Source organism: Echiichthys vipera, assembly GCF_963691815.1.
Source record: "Echiichthys vipera genome assembly, chromosome: 15".
Lineage (NCBI taxonomy): Eukaryota > Metazoa > Chordata > Actinopteri > Perciformes > Trachinidae > Echiichthys > Echiichthys vipera.
The window spans coordinates 22862129-22878943 of NC_139840.1; the positions used below are offsets into that span (position 1 = coordinate 22862129).

The 16815-nt window shown below is 42.0% G+C and overlaps 1 protein-coding gene across 2 annotated transcripts; it reads left to right on the plus strand.

Annotated features, from left to right (window-relative positions):
- Positions 1 to 543: 543 nt before the first annotated feature.
- LOC310957606 (1-phosphatidylinositol 4,5-bisphosphate phosphodiesterase delta-1-like) lies at positions 544 to 15341 on the plus strand. 2 transcript variants are annotated; one of them, XM_083928244.1, is made up of 15 exons: positions 544 to 762; positions 3256 to 3447; positions 5546 to 5774; positions 5876 to 6005; positions 6914 to 7142; positions 9151 to 9352; positions 9789 to 9933; positions 10022 to 10174; positions 10294 to 10452; positions 10571 to 10730; positions 11738 to 11854; positions 11961 to 12139; positions 12232 to 12364; positions 13809 to 13958; positions 14177 to 15341. In XM_083928244.1, exons 1-15 carry the CDS (start codon positions 729 to 731, stop codon positions 14266 to 14268), a joined length of 2304 nt encoding a protein of 767 aa, XP_083784370.1. In that variant the 5' UTR covers positions 544 to 728; the 3' UTR covers positions 14269 to 15341. The 2 variants fall into 2 exon arrangements, with proteins under 2 accessions (XP_083784370.1, XP_083784371.1); XM_083928245.1 differs by having other exon boundaries at positions 3256 to 3414.
- Positions 15342 to 16815: the final 1474 nt, after the last annotated feature.

Sequence of the window (16815 nt, forward strand, 5' to 3'; positions counted from 1 at the left end):
ATCCTGCCAAGGCTAAGCTGCACATGAAAAGGAAAGCAAAAAAACTTCATCTGTCCCATTCAGTGTCACCAATATGCTCCAACTCACTGTCAACTATGTGGACGGGCAGAGAGCCAACTTTCTTGGTTTACCTTTTGTTCAAATAAGGGACAGGTGTCTTCATGAAAATGCAAATGACCAAAGCTGCTTCAGCAGAAGTGATCTATACACATGCAGTGACAGGACATTTCCACACTGTATAAATATTACTAATAAAACCTGACAGTATCTAAGTATGGGTGTGTCCCCTATGTTTATTCACATCTTGAGTTTCCCTCCAGGCCAGAAATTGTTTGAAGAGCATGAATATTAAAAGGTGTATATCAAAGTTTCCTTTTGGCTGCAGGTGCACAGACTTGTTTTAAACGCTGGCTGTTTTGTTAACCAGCCCCATGCCTGGTGGCAAAAGCTCGTGTTAAGGTGTAACCACCTCTGTTGTGACATCAGCACTGCTGAGAGCTTGTCAAACCGGTGTTGGAGCCTCTACATGAGCGCGGACACCATTCACACTGCTAAGAGAAACCCACCTGTGTCGCTGCCCTGCCTGGGGGTTGTGTTGTCCTCACACTCGGTTCAACCATCCCAGAGCTGGTCTGACCTCAGTGCGCACATGGAAAGAAGGAGCAACTTTGGATAAACGAGGAATAACAGGAGCTCACTGCGTAAAAAAGAGACACAATTCAGGAAGGATGGAAACGAATGGGATCGAAAAGAAAACCAACGGTAGGACACACTTTGGTTTGTGTTAATTAAAGTTTTGCATTGGTTGGAAGTCACTTTGTTGTCCAGGGTGTTCCAGCATTCAATCACGGCCAAACTGAGGGAACTGGAGGGGTTAAGGCCTACTTCTCTATTTTGTTTCTCACATTTTAACTGTTGCTATCAAACTTTTCTTCCCTAACTGCGGATGTTTACTGTGTTGAACTAAATGTGCCCGCGGAAGATCACCTGTAGGCCTATATTTCCTCTAAAGACTCGCTTATACTGTGTCCAAAGGTGTGGCCTATATAGTTTCACCTTGTTGTAACCCAAGCACAGCGCACAGCCTGGGGCTCGCCTGAGAGGAAAGACACGCAGCTGCAGCGAACACCGTGATGGAAAAGCTTTAAATCAGCTCATATTTCTCTACTTTCACGGCTCTTTTTCAGGACATAACGCGCTTTTTAAGCCTCGGCGTGTTGAGTGAAATCACAGCGCCCGACCGCACCACGAGATGGAGCCAGCGTGCAGCATGGCTCTGAATTCAATGAGTTCGTTTTTTCAAACCTTATATTTTATTGAATTAATTTGCATATCCACATGTTTGGTGTGGTTACTGTGTGATCTACTTGAGTGTCGTGTAAACGGTGTCCTGTGTTAGCTCCAGAGATATTTTATTTATGATGAGAATGGCACTGAATGTAAAGGATGTTTATGTTGAAGGCGATTATGTGGAAAATTCTGCGTTCACAAATGCAAATGGGTTTAAAGGGAACCACACATGCAACAGTTTTACAATAGAAATCACTATTTATAAGCGCTATATAAATAGATATTATTATTATTATTATTATTATTATTATTAGTAGTAGTAGTAGTAGTAGTAGTGTCACAGGGTCAAGTTCAAGCACTTTTCAAGCACTTTAAGGTCCATTTTCAAGCTTTTCCAGCGCTTTAAAGTCCCATATTTCTACGAATACATAGATATTGAAAATTATTATTTCACTTCTTTAAAAAAATAAACAAAATCAAGTTAAGAGATGGTATTATATTTTAAGCATCTTAAATTGTTTCGTTATACCAGAAGGATAAGAGTGAAAGTATATTTATATTCTAAATATTTTTGTTGTGAAAGATATTAATGTATCCAAAATTCATGCACTTTTCAAACCTTGAAAATACAACATTACATTTCAAGCAATTTCAAGCACCAGTACGAACCCTTTTGTTATTATTATTATTATTATTATTATTATTATTATTATTATTATCATTACAACACACCGCTAGTCATGGTAGCTGTACCATATGTCCTGAGATAACATTTGTTATGATTTGGCACTATAAATAAAACTGAATTGAACTACTGCCCTACAATGCCTACGTGCAGTACGAAATCCCTAAATTCTTGCACACTTATGGAGGTTAGGATTGATTTGGATAAAAATGATTAAATATTAAACTAGTAAACCATAATCCATCATCAATGAGCAAGATAATATTTTTTTGGGACTGTAAACAAACTTTAAAGCCATTGTTTTTGGGCTTAAATGTTTAAATCGCTGGTGCGCTCGGGCTGTGTAGGGCAGCATAGTGCCTGAGAGGTTGTCAGCCGGAAATCGCGTCCTGACCGCAGTGAACTTTGAGTGGGGCAGCCGGCAGCAGGTCCACGCCCCTTTAACACACTGGTCGGCCCCACGCCCTGTGAACACAGTCTGGTAAGAGTGTCAGCGCCGCGGGGCACCATGAGCTGCCTGCAGAGTCAACCCCAACTCAGCAGATCTGAGGCATCCCGGCGCCATGCCAGAGACCAGGAGGCGACGCAAATGAACCAGAGGCTTCTAGGTACAGTCGGCAGTCCTGCAGTTATTTCAGGGATCTTCTTGGAAGCAGATGAGACCAGAAGAGTTCATCCTGAGCGCTTTGTTGTCACAGATCTCGACTTGTTTCATGTGTGCATGCAGAGGGGCTTTCAATCAGCCAGCTTTTGTTGTTGTTTGTACTTTCACTTCTTTTATGCAAGTTTCCTGATGAGGACATATGGAGTAAGTTTGCAGAAATGAATGTAAAGGTTGTTTTATTTTGAAATTCAGAGACTACCAAAGCAATGTTGCAATTTTTAAGCCTTAAATATGTTTTTTTTCACGTTTTTATTTCTGGGTAGTTCTATAGTTTTGTCCTGCTGTGTGTTTGGAACAGGATAACATAAAATAAGATTGTAGTGTTTAATAGTTAGTGTTTAATCCTACTTCAAGACGTCATTTAATTTATATTCACATATCTAACATTAACAAACACAGCACTGTTACTGCACATATGAATGCATGCTTTTTATTTACTCATGTTGGCAAAATGCTGTGATAACTGTATGCATTTTAATTTGGGCTCACTTCATTTTACAGCAACTTCATGCACTTCTTTCTACTTTTTAAAAGTGCCCCCCTCCCCAAATTGAGTAAATTCCCCAGATTGCCCCCAAATATTTAAAAATGTGCACTCTCTGCTCCTGTTCCACAGGTATGGAGGGCGATCCAGACCTCCAGTTCCTCCTGCAGGGAGGAGACCTCCTCAAGGTCCGCACCACGTCCTGGAAGAAGACCCGCTACTTCAGACTCTTGGAGGACTGCAAGACCATGTGGCGTGAATCAAAGAAAACCTTCAGATCGAACCAGACCTGTGAGTGCTGGCGTCCCAGCTTCGCACCTACATGTGTGTGAGACCTCACACCTCGTCTTTACTTTATACTTATTTCCCAACAACACATTTCTCATATCGGGTGGATTTTTCCCTCGTGGATTATAAAACTGATCATAGAGCCATAAAAGATCATTTCTGTCTGAAAGTCCTCTGTGTTATCAGGCGGAACTGCATTGCTCTTGATAGCAGGGATATGTTTAGTGGGTGTGTTTTATCGAGATAGTGATTTATTTTGTTTTAAGTGTTCGGAGGAGTGGTTGTAATATTGTAAACCGTGGATTCGTCCATAAACTGTCCTTCATGTAGTTTGATAACTGCAGTAAAGTAACGTCTGTATGTCTGACTGACGACATGCAGCCCTCAAAGGTGAATCCAACAACTTTGCAATCGTGACTCAATAAACCGAAGCTGTTTGAATTCAGTTGTAATGTGATATCAGTAAAGTGCAAACATCAGGTTTATGTTTACCAAACAGGCAGGTCTATGATGCATCAAGATACCAGAAATACAAAAGAAGCGCCCAGACAAAAACTTTTTCATGCGCTTAATTCAGAGATTTTAGGCTATTTTGCTTACAGAGGACTTGTGGAAATACTATTATTGTGTTTTTCCTACACTAGAATGAGTTAATGCCTCAACATTTCAGAAAACATTCATTCATTCATTCATCTTCAACCGCTTGTCCCTGTTGGGGTCGCGGGGGGGCTGGAGCTGATCCCAGCTGACATCGGGCGTGAGGCGGGGTACACCCTGGACAGGATGCCAGTCTATCACAGGACACATAGAGACGAACAGAGACACACAACCATTCACACCTACGGGCGATTTAGAGTCATCAATTAACCTAACACGTGCACGTCTTTGGACTGTGGGAGGAAACCGGAGAACTCGGAGAAAACCCACGCAGACACGGGGAGAACAAGCAAACTCAACACAGATGGGCCCCAGCTGGGATTCGAACCAGAAACCCTCCCGTTGTGTGGCATCAGTGCCAACCACCACAGTACTGTGTCGCCCATTTCAGAAAAGTCAATACAAAAATGATTTGTCTTAATGTAAGAAATCCACCAGGGGAGCATTATATTGATATCTGTTAGGTTTTACCTTATTCACCTGTAGTTTGTTGAGAAACATTTGCAAAATATATGAATTTCACAACACACATCATTCAATTTTCTCAAAATTGTTTTTTTATCACTTTGAAACAGAAACCTTCAATTCAGTAGCGTTTACACATACCAAACTTCCCAGTTTGATTCCTGTCTGTATTCTAAAGGTTTTAACAGAGCGGTTTGTTCAAACTGTTTGTCATTCATAGCCTTTTATACGACATTTTATCCCTAAAAACATGGCGAAAATGATATTTTGCCAGTGTTTTCTGATTTTTGTGGCTCTAATATGTCAAAAGAATGATGTTAATCTCTGTTCAGGAATAATTTGCACATAAGCACATATTTAATTAGATAATATTTTGGTTGAATACGGAGAATGAGTATCTATTGTCTCAAGATCGTAGTCGCAACAACAAAAAAGAATTCCAGCAGTCGAGTTGCCAGGTTCGTTGCAGAGTGTGTGAAGCTATCAGCCTGCTCCATGTCAGTGATGAATCATACTGGGTAACGACTCATTTCCACTAATCAGTCTTTCTGTGAGTGGTGTGTGATCGATTAGCCAACTCTCAAATCAAAATGATTCCTTGTCTCTGTAGCAACAATAGACACACCTGGCAACCTGCAATGACCAACGCTATTGGCTGCTACAATGTAAACAGTATGTGACAAAGTCATTGTCAAACCTGTCAAAAAATGTTTAAATATTAATTCATACTAAATCTATTAATTATTTAATGGAAAAGCAACACTTTCATTCTGTACCCCTCAAAACGCCCTGTGAGTGTATTATTAAATATATATATATATAGCTTACCATAAAGATTCTACATGTTCCACCTTTAATTTGCAAATTTAAACATAAATGTCAGACAATTTTAAATGCAAAAAGTATTTGTCCTCATGTACCTGATCAACCGGGGAAGTTTTAACGGTGATATATATTAGTTAAATCGCTACACTGGAAGTGTAAATTAACATGTGTACCTCCCCGGTTTCAGTTTCACTCGATGACATCTCAGCGGTGCAAATGGGCCGTAAGTCAGAGGGCCTGAAGAAGCACACAGAGGAGCAGGTGGAGGGCCGCTGCTTCACCATCATGTTCAAGGGCCGCCGCAAGAACCTGGACCTCATCGCCAGCTCGGAGGAGGAGGCCAAGCAGTGGGTCAGCAGCCTGCAGAAAGTGGTCTTCCACATAAAAAACCTCAGCACCCAGCAGAAGACAGAGCAGTATCCTTTATCGTGATAGTGGAGGGTAGACTGAGAACTTGAATGAGAGCACGCGGACATGCAGATGCTGTTATCTCCTCCTTACATGACACACTTTTCAGTTGGATCTTAAGCTGCCTGAGGAAAGCAGACAAGAACGAAGACAGTAAGCTGAACAAGTCAGAGCTCAAGGATTTCCTGAGTCTGATCAACATCGAGGTGGATGACGACTACGCAGATATGCTCTTCAAGGTACACACTCAGGGCTTTTTAATGGTATCCTCAGGAGCTATAGACATAAAACATTAGTCACTGCTGCAGTGTCCATAAAAACAGTAGGACAGGGGTCGACAGTAGCAGTGCTCCCCCGCTGACGGACTGATGAACACTGCAATTCGTAACATTAATGCCACCAACCGGAAGAAACTTCAATAATACTTTTATTCTATTATCAAGTTACATTTTAATTTTTAAGCCGATTGTGGCTCAGTGACAGAGTGGGTCATCCTCCATTCAAGAGATCAGCGGTTCGATCCCCTCCTCCCCCAGTCCACATGTCGAAGTGTCCTTGGGCAAGACATTGAACCCCGAATTGCTCCTCGTGCTGCGCATGGGTGTGTAAATGGGGTGTGAATGATTAGATTAGATCATGGGTGTCAAAGTGATCCAGTAAAGGGCCGTGTGGCTGAAGGTTTTCATTCCAACCAAGCAAAAACACACCTGACTCAACTTATTCAATCCCCTGAACTGTCTTCACACAGTTGATTTGTTGGACCAGGTGTGTTTTTGATTGGTTGGAATGAAAACCTGCAGCCACACGCCCTTTACTGGATCACTTTGACACCCATGGATTAGATGGTATGTAGACGTCCACTTCAGTTCACAGTGTGAATGGATGAATGTGACAAACACTGTGAAAGCGCTTTTAGTAGTCAGAAGACTAGAAAGGCGCTATAAAAGTACAAGTCCATTTACCATTTCAAACTGAATTGTATCTTGATGGTGACTAAAAATGGCAACCGTATTTTTAGTTTGGGCAAACAAAATCTGACCAACCTGGCAGTGGCAACAACTTTTAAAAGTTAGTGTTGAGTCTTGTAAGACCCCTTTTTTAATATTAGGTTAAATGTAAACTTTCTTATGTCATTTTCATCATACAGAAATGTGACAAATCCAAATCTGGATACCTGGATGGAGAGGAGATTCGACATTTCTACGACCTGTTGACCCATCGGGAGGAAATCGATGTGATCTACGGAGCGTACGCTAAAACGGCGGGCCTTATGGGTCCGCAAGACCTGGTGGACTTCCTGATGAAAGAACAGAAAGAGAAAGCCGCGCTGGCTGATGCACACAACATAATCCAGAAGTACGAGCCAGATGAAAATGGTCAGTACCTGAAATAACGGGTTTTTGTTTCAGGTTGTTGCTCCACAGTGTGGTGGAACAGTGTTGCTCTTTACATCTGATCAGGGACTGATACGCTGCTGTTCTTCTTTTTTTAAAATTAACAATCTGCACACAGTGACACTCACTGAACACATACGACACATACTGTTGTTTCACCTGTGCAGCATCGGGTTCATAATCTGTTTGTACGCCTGCTTTTTTTTAATCGCTTCATTACTTTTTGGTATCGATTTAAAACACATGACAGACTTCCACCAGACCTGACCCTCGCCCGACCAATCGTAACCCTTTTTTTCCTAGTATGGGGCGAGAACGATGACTGACAGAGTCTTGTCAAGCTCGAACGTAGTTATTGAGCGTAACTGGCAAACTGCATCCAGTATGATACTTGATCAAATGTGAAGGTTCTCTTTGTGTATTGGCCTTTTCTCACCAAGAATTTCATTAATTCATTTAGAATTTATTTATCCAGGAAAAAATAAAACATCATTGAGATAAAACATACCCTTCTACAAGGGTGTTCTGGGCCAAGGCAACAGCAATCTGAGAAAGTGTGTGACCCGTTTCCCTGTTTCAGTACGAACCAAGAACTGCCACAGCATGCATGTTTCGCCCAGCGCTTGTTTGCGTCGTTGCTTCGTTGTTTTGTTGTTACATTGTTTCACTGTGTCGTTGTTTCATCGTTTCGTTTTTTGTTTTTTTCATAGTTTCGGTGTTACATTGTTTTGTTGTTACGTTGTTTCCTGGCTTCGTTGCTCTGACTGATTGTAGGTCTATGTAATTACATCCAGAGGCATTTTGCACTGCTGATAACACCCCTTGCAAACCGAGAGTTTGTGTTTCGCAGATGAAAAATGTGCCTTTTGGCTAACTCTTCTGCATACAGCAATGGTTGTTAATGGGCTCTGTCCCTATGAAATAACCCAATAAATAAATAAATAAATACCACTCTGAGGGTTGGCCCTGGATTCAAGCCATTGTTTGACGTGTTGAGAAATAGACTTATTTGCTCTCCTGCCATGAGTTAGATAACAAGGTAAATGCCACTGAATATGGGGCTAGATCCAGGAGGCTATGGCTTTAGCTTAGCTTAGCATAAAGACTGGAAACGGGTGAAGACAGCTAGCCTAACTCTGAGATAAAACAAATCAACTACTGTACCAACGTCCTGTTTAATGTTTAATTATCTGCTCTGGAGGATAGATTTAGATGAATCGGTGTGGAACAAAAAAAGATCATGTGTGAGTTTGGCTGACTGTAATATTATGCCACTCCAAAGCAGACCAAGTCCCAATGAAAGATTTATAACATAAGCAATTTTCCAAGTCAAATATAATGTTGGGAAGACAGCTAACCAGTTAGACAGGCCTTTTAACAGCCTTATCATCATCATAATAATAATGATAATAAACCAATAGATAAACTTATACTACATGCAATATCCAACGGTTACAGTCTATTCAGTGCTGTTGGCTTTCTTAAACCTAAGTTATATACTCAAAGAATGTTTTGCATACATTTTTATGTCATGTTGGCAAAGCCTTTTAAATGCAAAGAGGTGCTGAGTCACACAGCAGGGATCTTATAAAGCGTTCTCTCGCAGACACACCTGCAAATTGATCAAAATGATCAAATACCCTGAAAATAATCTATGTTGTCCTGGAAGATTGTAGCCGTATTCTAGCCCCTCATGCAGATCACTTACATAAACCTACTGTAGGTGTTTATTTTGTTTGAAACTTGACTTAAGCCGCATGCTCAGACACTTCAAATGGTTTACCATATGCAAAGTGGGACGTACCCTTTTCATGTCAGCTCCCATGTCAGTCCATCTGTGAAGCTGTACGGGCTTGAAGCGATCTTTTTGGTGTCTGTATATTCTGGCGTGTATTTTCAACAGCACATGTATTACACTCGCTTTGTCTTGGATAAATGATCACTGGCTCCTTGCTCTCTGTTGTTCTGTGCTTTCTTTGTGTTCCTTCAGCCAAGGAGAAGAAGTTGCTCTCCAAAGATGGCTTCCTCATGTACATGCACGATGAAGAGGCCTTGATCCTCAATCCAGATCACAGAGAGGTTTACCAGGACATGAGCCAGCCCCTCAGCCACTACTTCATCTCGTCCTCGCACAACACCTACCTCATGGAGGATCAGCTCCAAGGATCCAGCAGCACAGAGGCTTATGTCAGGTAAAAGGGTTCACCCTCCGCCTGTATAAGCATCTGAAGATCAATTCAGTCTGCAGATATTAACCCAGCATCTCTGGTTATCTCTCTCTGTCCCAATGCGAGAACGGCTGCAGGATGCCCATGAGGTTGAACTCATCTGTTTAGTTCATGAAAGTGCAAATAAGTCAGCTGCAATGTCTTGGATGTTTGCTCTAGTTTAACCTAAAGATTATTGACATGAAATTCTTTCCCCAGTGTTTCGAAGTTTGCAGCTAGAATCAGTAAAAAAAACAAATGCATACTTTTTATTTTATTGTATTTGATGTATGCTTTGGGTGATATAACAGTGGGGATTATAGATGGTAGTACATGTTCATCTGACGACCTAGATGCTTTTAGTTGCGTTAACAACAACCTGATTTTTTTAGGTCACTAACTCTGGTTGTGACTCTCCCAGGGCTCTGCTGAAGAGCTGCCGCTGTGTGGAGCTGGACTGCTGGGACGGATCAGACGATGAGCCGGAGATCTACCACGGATACACGCTCACCTCCAAGATCCTCTTCAAAGACGTCATCAAAGTCATCAAGGAGTATGCTTTCAAGGTTGGTTTACTATCCCGAAATATCCATTACAGGACTTACAGGTTTTTTTTATCTGAGTTCACCATATATTCTGTCTGGTTTTCCCCAGACGTCCGATTACCCAGTGATCCTCTCCCTGGAGAACCACTGCAGTGTGAAGCAGCAGGAAGTCATGGCCCACCACCTGAGCTCCATTCTGGGCAGCGCACTCGTCACTTCTCCCCTGGGGGACGGCATGCCCACGGACTTTCCATCTCCTGAGGTTTGTATCCACTCTTTCATTGGTAGACTTTGTTTTTTTATACTGTTGATGCTGATTGTGTGTACGTGTGCGTGTGTGTGTTTGCCTGCCTGCCTGCCTGCCTGCCTGCCTGCCTCCAGGAGCTGAAGGGGAAGTTCCTGATCAAAGGGAAGAGGTTAAACAAACTGGAGGCCAGCTATAATCTTGAGGTGGAACAAACTGATTACACAGACATGACGGAGGAGGAAGAGTCAAATGAAGAAGATGAGGATGAACAGATAGAGGAAGAGAGAAGAAAGGTGAGGGTCACATCAAAGGAGAATTAATAACTAGTCTTTTTTAACCCCTTTTTTTTTTTTTTTAAGCATTAGCCGACATTTATTTTGTTCTGATACTTGATTTCCACTCAATGCGTAGAAAAGAAAGAAGCTGAAACTAGCCAAGGAGCTGTCTGACATGGTGGTCTACTGTAAGAGCGTCCACTTCCACAGCTTTGAGGACGCGAGACAAAACCTGAGCTTCTACGAGATGTCGTCCTTCAAGGAGGGAAAGGCTATGAAGCTGGCAGAGGAGTCGGGTGAGAAAGACTTCAGGCTGGATTCATTCAAGTGTTTTAAAGTGAAATTATCCCAGGCTTCTTTTTAAGCAAATAAACCCATCAAATAAGCCCTTTGAGAAACTTTTTTGTGTACGAACTACTAACCGGAGAAATCCGGAACAGACGGCTAACAGTGATTAGCTCGGGTAGCACGGTGAATGCATTAAAACGCATTCAAAATAACACCAAACCTCTGCAGTAGCATGATAAGAGTCCTTACACATTAACTGAAGCACCAACGATGTAGTTGGCGAACCCAGAGTTTATTTAAAGAGTGTTAAGACTTACCTACTGTCATAAGTCATAGAGTGTGTTCAAGTCGATTACCAAATGCAATCCAAAAGGAAGGAAAACATGTAAATGTTGTGGTATGTGGCAGTTAGGTGAAATACTTATAAGTTATAATAGATGGTAAAAGGTTTGGATAAGTCCTGAACCGCTTTCCCTTCAGCACCGAAACATTACGTGGATCTCAGAGGTCAGGGGTGTGTTCAACTCGCTGCCCCGAGCTCATCAATGTTAGCCGCATTCGGCTGTTAGCGACTATTAGCGTCTGTCCCGGATTTCTCCCTTAGTAGTTCGTACACGATAAAATTGTCTCACAGGCTTTTTTGATGAGTGTATTTGCTTAAAAAGAGCCTGGGGGGATTTTGCACTGGAATATCACTTTAATGTATAGATCTATCACAAACAAACCTGGGCCGCTGCATATGTATATGCGGCGCCTGCTCTCACCACTGAGCTACTGGGCACCCTGATGTATAGATTTGTCTTAGCGCTATTTTAATTAATATCTATTGGAAAGTTGTGACAGCAAAATTGAATTGAACATTTCTTTTCCTTAAAGGATTTTTGACACCAGTTATACTTACGGTGGCACCTCATGAACATAATTATGCACCCTTCTGTGTGATGATCGGTAAACGGAAACTAACTTTCAGCTCAGTAGATAACTCTTTTCTTCTGTCTCTACGTGTTCTTTGCAGCTAATTGCTACATCCGTCATAACGTGGAAAAGCTGAGCCGCATCTATCCAGCAGGCACCAGGGCCGGCTCCTCCAACTACATCCCGGTGCCTCTGTGGAACGCCGGCTGCCAAATCGGTACACATCACTGATGCAAGGAGGGGATTACAAACACTCACATGTACAGTGCAGTCTGACATTTTTGATTTAACACTGTCCCCGCATCATCTTATTCTTTTTTCAGTGGCCTTGAACTTCCAGACAGCGGGCACGGACATGGATATTAACCAGGGCAGATTCCTGGTGAACAGAAAGAGCGGCTACGTCCTGAAACCGTCCTACATGAGGGACGTGGACACAGAGTTTGACCCCATCACCCTGACCCGAGGAGACTGGCTGAAGCACAAGACGCTCCACGTCATGGTGACACTGACTCACTGACTTAACGCCCAAACACCCGCTGTTGTCAAAGATCTTTTTATTATCTGACGTGATGCATCTCCACCTGTCATCAGGTTATATCGGGTCAGCAGCTCCCCAAGTTGAATAAGAAGAAATCCTCCATTTTGGACCCGCTGGTAAAAGTGGAGGTGTACGGAGTGCCGGACGATGAGGCTAAGCAAGAGACCAACGTTGTTGAGAACAATGGTGCCTTTTCCTTTAAAACACTATATATACATGTGTTAGGTACCCTACTCTTATGTTCCCACCAAGTTTAAAAAAGGCAGATATCGGTCATATACTTGTGTTTTTGCATTTATGATGTCAGGATAATCCAGAGCCATAGACTGTACATAAAGATGGACGACGTGTTTCCTCTTTTTCCACTGCTTTTCAAAAAAATCTAATCAAATTAGATGCATTTCCATCAACAGGTTTGGAGCAAATATAAACTTTACTGCAGTGTTGTTCAGTCCCCCCAGTCATCGAACTGCATACAAGAGAAAAATGGAGAGAGATCTTCAGGAATTTGTTTCAGTTGGGAAAGTTGTATTTGTTCTTTCGTGTCAGCTAGTTCTGCCCTTGTTTTATGCTGTCCGGAGATAAAGACACACGATATGAGAATATCAGAGAAGACAGTGACAGGATCAGCTGATCAGTCAGATGAGCCAAATATTTGTTACATCAGAACAAATTTTCTGATGTCCCATTTAGCGCATCAACCCTATTTCAACATTTATGTGCATTTGAGGAAGTTTGATCTAATTTTGCAGTTTCCATACAACTGCAAAATCTGCCAAATTAAAGTGTAAGTCTGGTGAAAATGGACCCCAAGGTCTTATAGGCCATTGAGACAGTTATTTTTCAACCATGTACAAAGACTGTTTTACAAGTCTGCTGCTTACCAGTAGGCCCATGTTGACAGTTAGTCCATACAGGTCGATTACTGAATGCACTGGAGTTCAGTTCAAGGAGGATCATTTCTAATTAACGGGCTCGCTAACTATGTTGTTGGTGCTTCGTTTAATGTGTAGGGACCCTAATCATGCTACTGCAGAGGCTTGGTGGTTAAAAAATGCTGTTTTGGATGCGTTCAGTGCACCGCCCCCAAGCCAATCAGTGTTAGCGTCTCTTCGGGCATTCTCTATACACGATCACTCAACGAAAAAAACTGTCTCAATGGCTTATTTGATGTATTTTTCATGTCAAAAAAAGACCATGAGGTCCATTTTCACCACACTAACACTTTATATCATGTTTATGGAAAGCCACCAGATGTTTTAGCTTTATGTTTGGGGAGCTGTCAAGCCGTCCATCTTTATATACAGTCTATGGTCTCTACCAGCAGCAGCCTCAATAAACCAGAATGCGGGACAACTACAACAACACACGTAGCATTTTGAGTCAGTTGTAAGACTGTTGCTTCTTTTTTACTGAGGGAACCTCCTGCTCTGCCTCCCCTGTGTGTCTGTCTTGAACATGTAAAACCAGCTGCATTCACCTAATGTATTCACGCCCTCTGGGGGGTTGTTTCGAAACGCAAGTAGGCGAGGCAGGTTAAAAGATCACCACATGGCTCCCGAAATGAATGATGCATAATTTCTGCGATACATGAAGTTACTGACGGTGTATTTCCTCTTTTCTGTTGAAGGTTTTAACCCAGAATGGAATGAAACGTTCCAGTTTGACGTGCATGTGCCAGAGCTAGCACTGGTGCGCTTCGCCGTCGAAGACCACGACTCCACGTCTGATAATGAGTTTGTTGGGCAGTACACGCTTCCGTTCAACAGCTTAAAAATGGGTATGTTCATCAACTTTTTCTTTCACTGTCTCAGCTTCAACGCAACGATGTAAAACCACTGATTGTTCTTTGATTTCACACTTTATGAATGGGCAGAGACAGGGGCTATCCCTTCTCTGGTCGAGCAAAGAGAAGTCAGTTCACACTCTCCGACAAAGAGCTCTTCATATTCTCCTTTCGCTGATCACTGACTGCAACCGCTTTGTGCTCCCACGCAGGATACAGACATGTGCCTCTGCTCAACAAGAACGGCGACCTCCTCCCCTCAGCTGGACTCTTTGTACACATCATGATCCTTGATGCTGAGTAACTCCGTGTTTAGACCACAGGCGTCTCAGAAGCGTGTCTCACTCGCCCGTCTCATACAACAGATACACTCATTTTGATCAGTAAACGCGTTTGCACAAGCTCCGTCAGGTTCTAAACACCACCTCCCAAAGTCTATTTTTATTCACAATACGCTCGTAATATTTATTAACATTTTGAAATGTGGGTGGAGCAGAGTGTTTAAACCCAACAGACTCTCTCTTCACCTTCGCCCAGCGGCCGGGAGGAAAGACACAGGAACACTTGAGGAGCTGTGTTTATTCACAGGCAAACTGTAACCTCCACTGCACATAACTGACAATTTCACCGTCTGTCATTGTCTGACGCTTTGAAATTCACGGACAAGTCAGAACCGGTACGGACATGCGCTTCAGTGTCTGATAAACACCGCGAGCGTGACGCTGACGTGGCGTCTGCGGTCAAGACACGGAGTAAGAAGTCACGGGCTGGCACGTGCCTCTGCAGGACTCATGGACCTCCATTACACAGCCGTGTTTCAGCTGTTTTTAATTGTTTTTTTTTTGCTCTGTAGTTTTAGTTTATAATTAACTTATTTACTTTTCACTAATTCCAGTAGTTTAAGCACTTTTTAGTTTTTTTTTTAGTCAGACACAGACCACATTCTTCTCTATCTTTAACTGGAAATGAGTTGTAATGTGAGGTCGGCTTCTGTATGCAAACACTGTGCATACACACTTGGTCTGCTGGACTTTTATAATGCTCCATAAGTCACATTACAGGGACTATTATACAGACTTTTAAATTGGTTTGTATGTTGCACTAGTGTTCTAATAACCATGTTCAATTTGCGATGGCATTGGAATTTTATTTTTATTTATTTTTTACGCTTGTGTCCCTAATTTCCAGTCAGTCGGTGTACTGTCTATTCAAATCGTTTTATTCAAATGATCAGTTTGACTTCTGGAGAAACATAAAAAAAAACAACCATGAAACAACGTTCATCAGTAACTTCATTCATCGAGTTTGATTTTTCTTCATATGATCATCACCACTACTTTTTTTTTTGTAAATCCAGATGAATATAAAAGTTTTTAACATGAACACCTGTCTCCAATGTTTGTTTTTCCAGCACTTTGAACTAAACTGTTTCATTTATCTAAAGGCTCTACAAACATCTGTATGATCATGTATGACTTTAAACAGAACCTAATTAATAATCCAGTGGAATAATACAGCTGTATAGTACTGAATTACCTTTCTGTTCACTGATTATACGACAGTAACACAGTTAGCAGTGCAGCTCGGTGTGAGCCTACAGTGCATACAATTCATTTTATATAACAGGAAAAGAAGGGAAGCTGTTTGGGGCGGAGCAACTTCAACCTTTCCTCAGAATAAAACCATTAACTTAGTGAACTTTGGATGGTCACACCCCTGGAGCACAGAGAGTAAGTCCAACAATCAGAGGGAATTTAAGGAGGCGATGCACAAACGCACAGCTCATGGGTTAGCTTACGGTTGAATGACATGAAAGCCTTTAAAGCAGGGGTGCCAAATCCTGCCCCTGGAACCCTACTGATCTGCATGTTTTAGGTTTCTCCCTGCTCCAACACACCTAAGGATTTTCAAAAACCTGTGACGAGATTCAGCTGCTTGATAACGAGCACATCATTAGACTTAGGTGTGTTGGAGCAGGGAGACACCTCAAACATGCAGGACAGTGGCCCTCCAGAAGCAGGATTGGGCAGCCCTGCTTTGCTTTCACCCCCAATATTTTATTTAAAACCACATGAACATCCACTCTGCAGCTCCCCTCCCTCTCTCTCTCTCTCTGCAGCTTTTTCGATTTCTTCAGGTCATTGTTTTAATTTTACAAACTGCAACTGATGCAGTCATGAAACTTTACAGGTGTTAGTGGATACTATAATGATTGGTTTGTTTTTGCAGATGAGTCGATGCTAATGTTGCTCCATACCTGCTGAATGTGTAAACTGAATGCTGGATGTTCGCCGTATCAAAGTGAGAGGTTGTGTTTCCAGCTTGTTACTACTGCCAAAAGAGTTTTACATTTATTTGACGTACCAATTACTACAGAGACCAAACGTTCTAAATCGACACAAACCAGCATTCACCCACTTCAGTATTTCGCCCAGACACTTTGACATGTAGTTGCAGAGGCCAGGGATCGAACCGCCGGCCTTCTGATCAGTCTCCTCAAACCTAGATAACGTGCCCTCACTACTTTCAGCTCATTTAGACGGAGTAAACACTTTGGTTGCGACATTCCTCCATAAAAAGTTGCTTTATTGTGACATTACTGGAAGGAAATTAAAAAAAAAAGGGCACAAATAAAAAGTTGTCTTACAGTGAACGTATTCGAACAGAACAGACCAAATCAGATACACACTGGAAACCACATGTGGCTACGCTCTGTCTCAGCTGTACATAAGTTATTTATTTATTTTAACACGTCTGCTGGAAACACCAGTTTTAAGTGAGGATCTTTGGTCTAAATCCATGGACAGTACCATATCATACACTTGAATAAAAAAATAGACATGAGAAGATT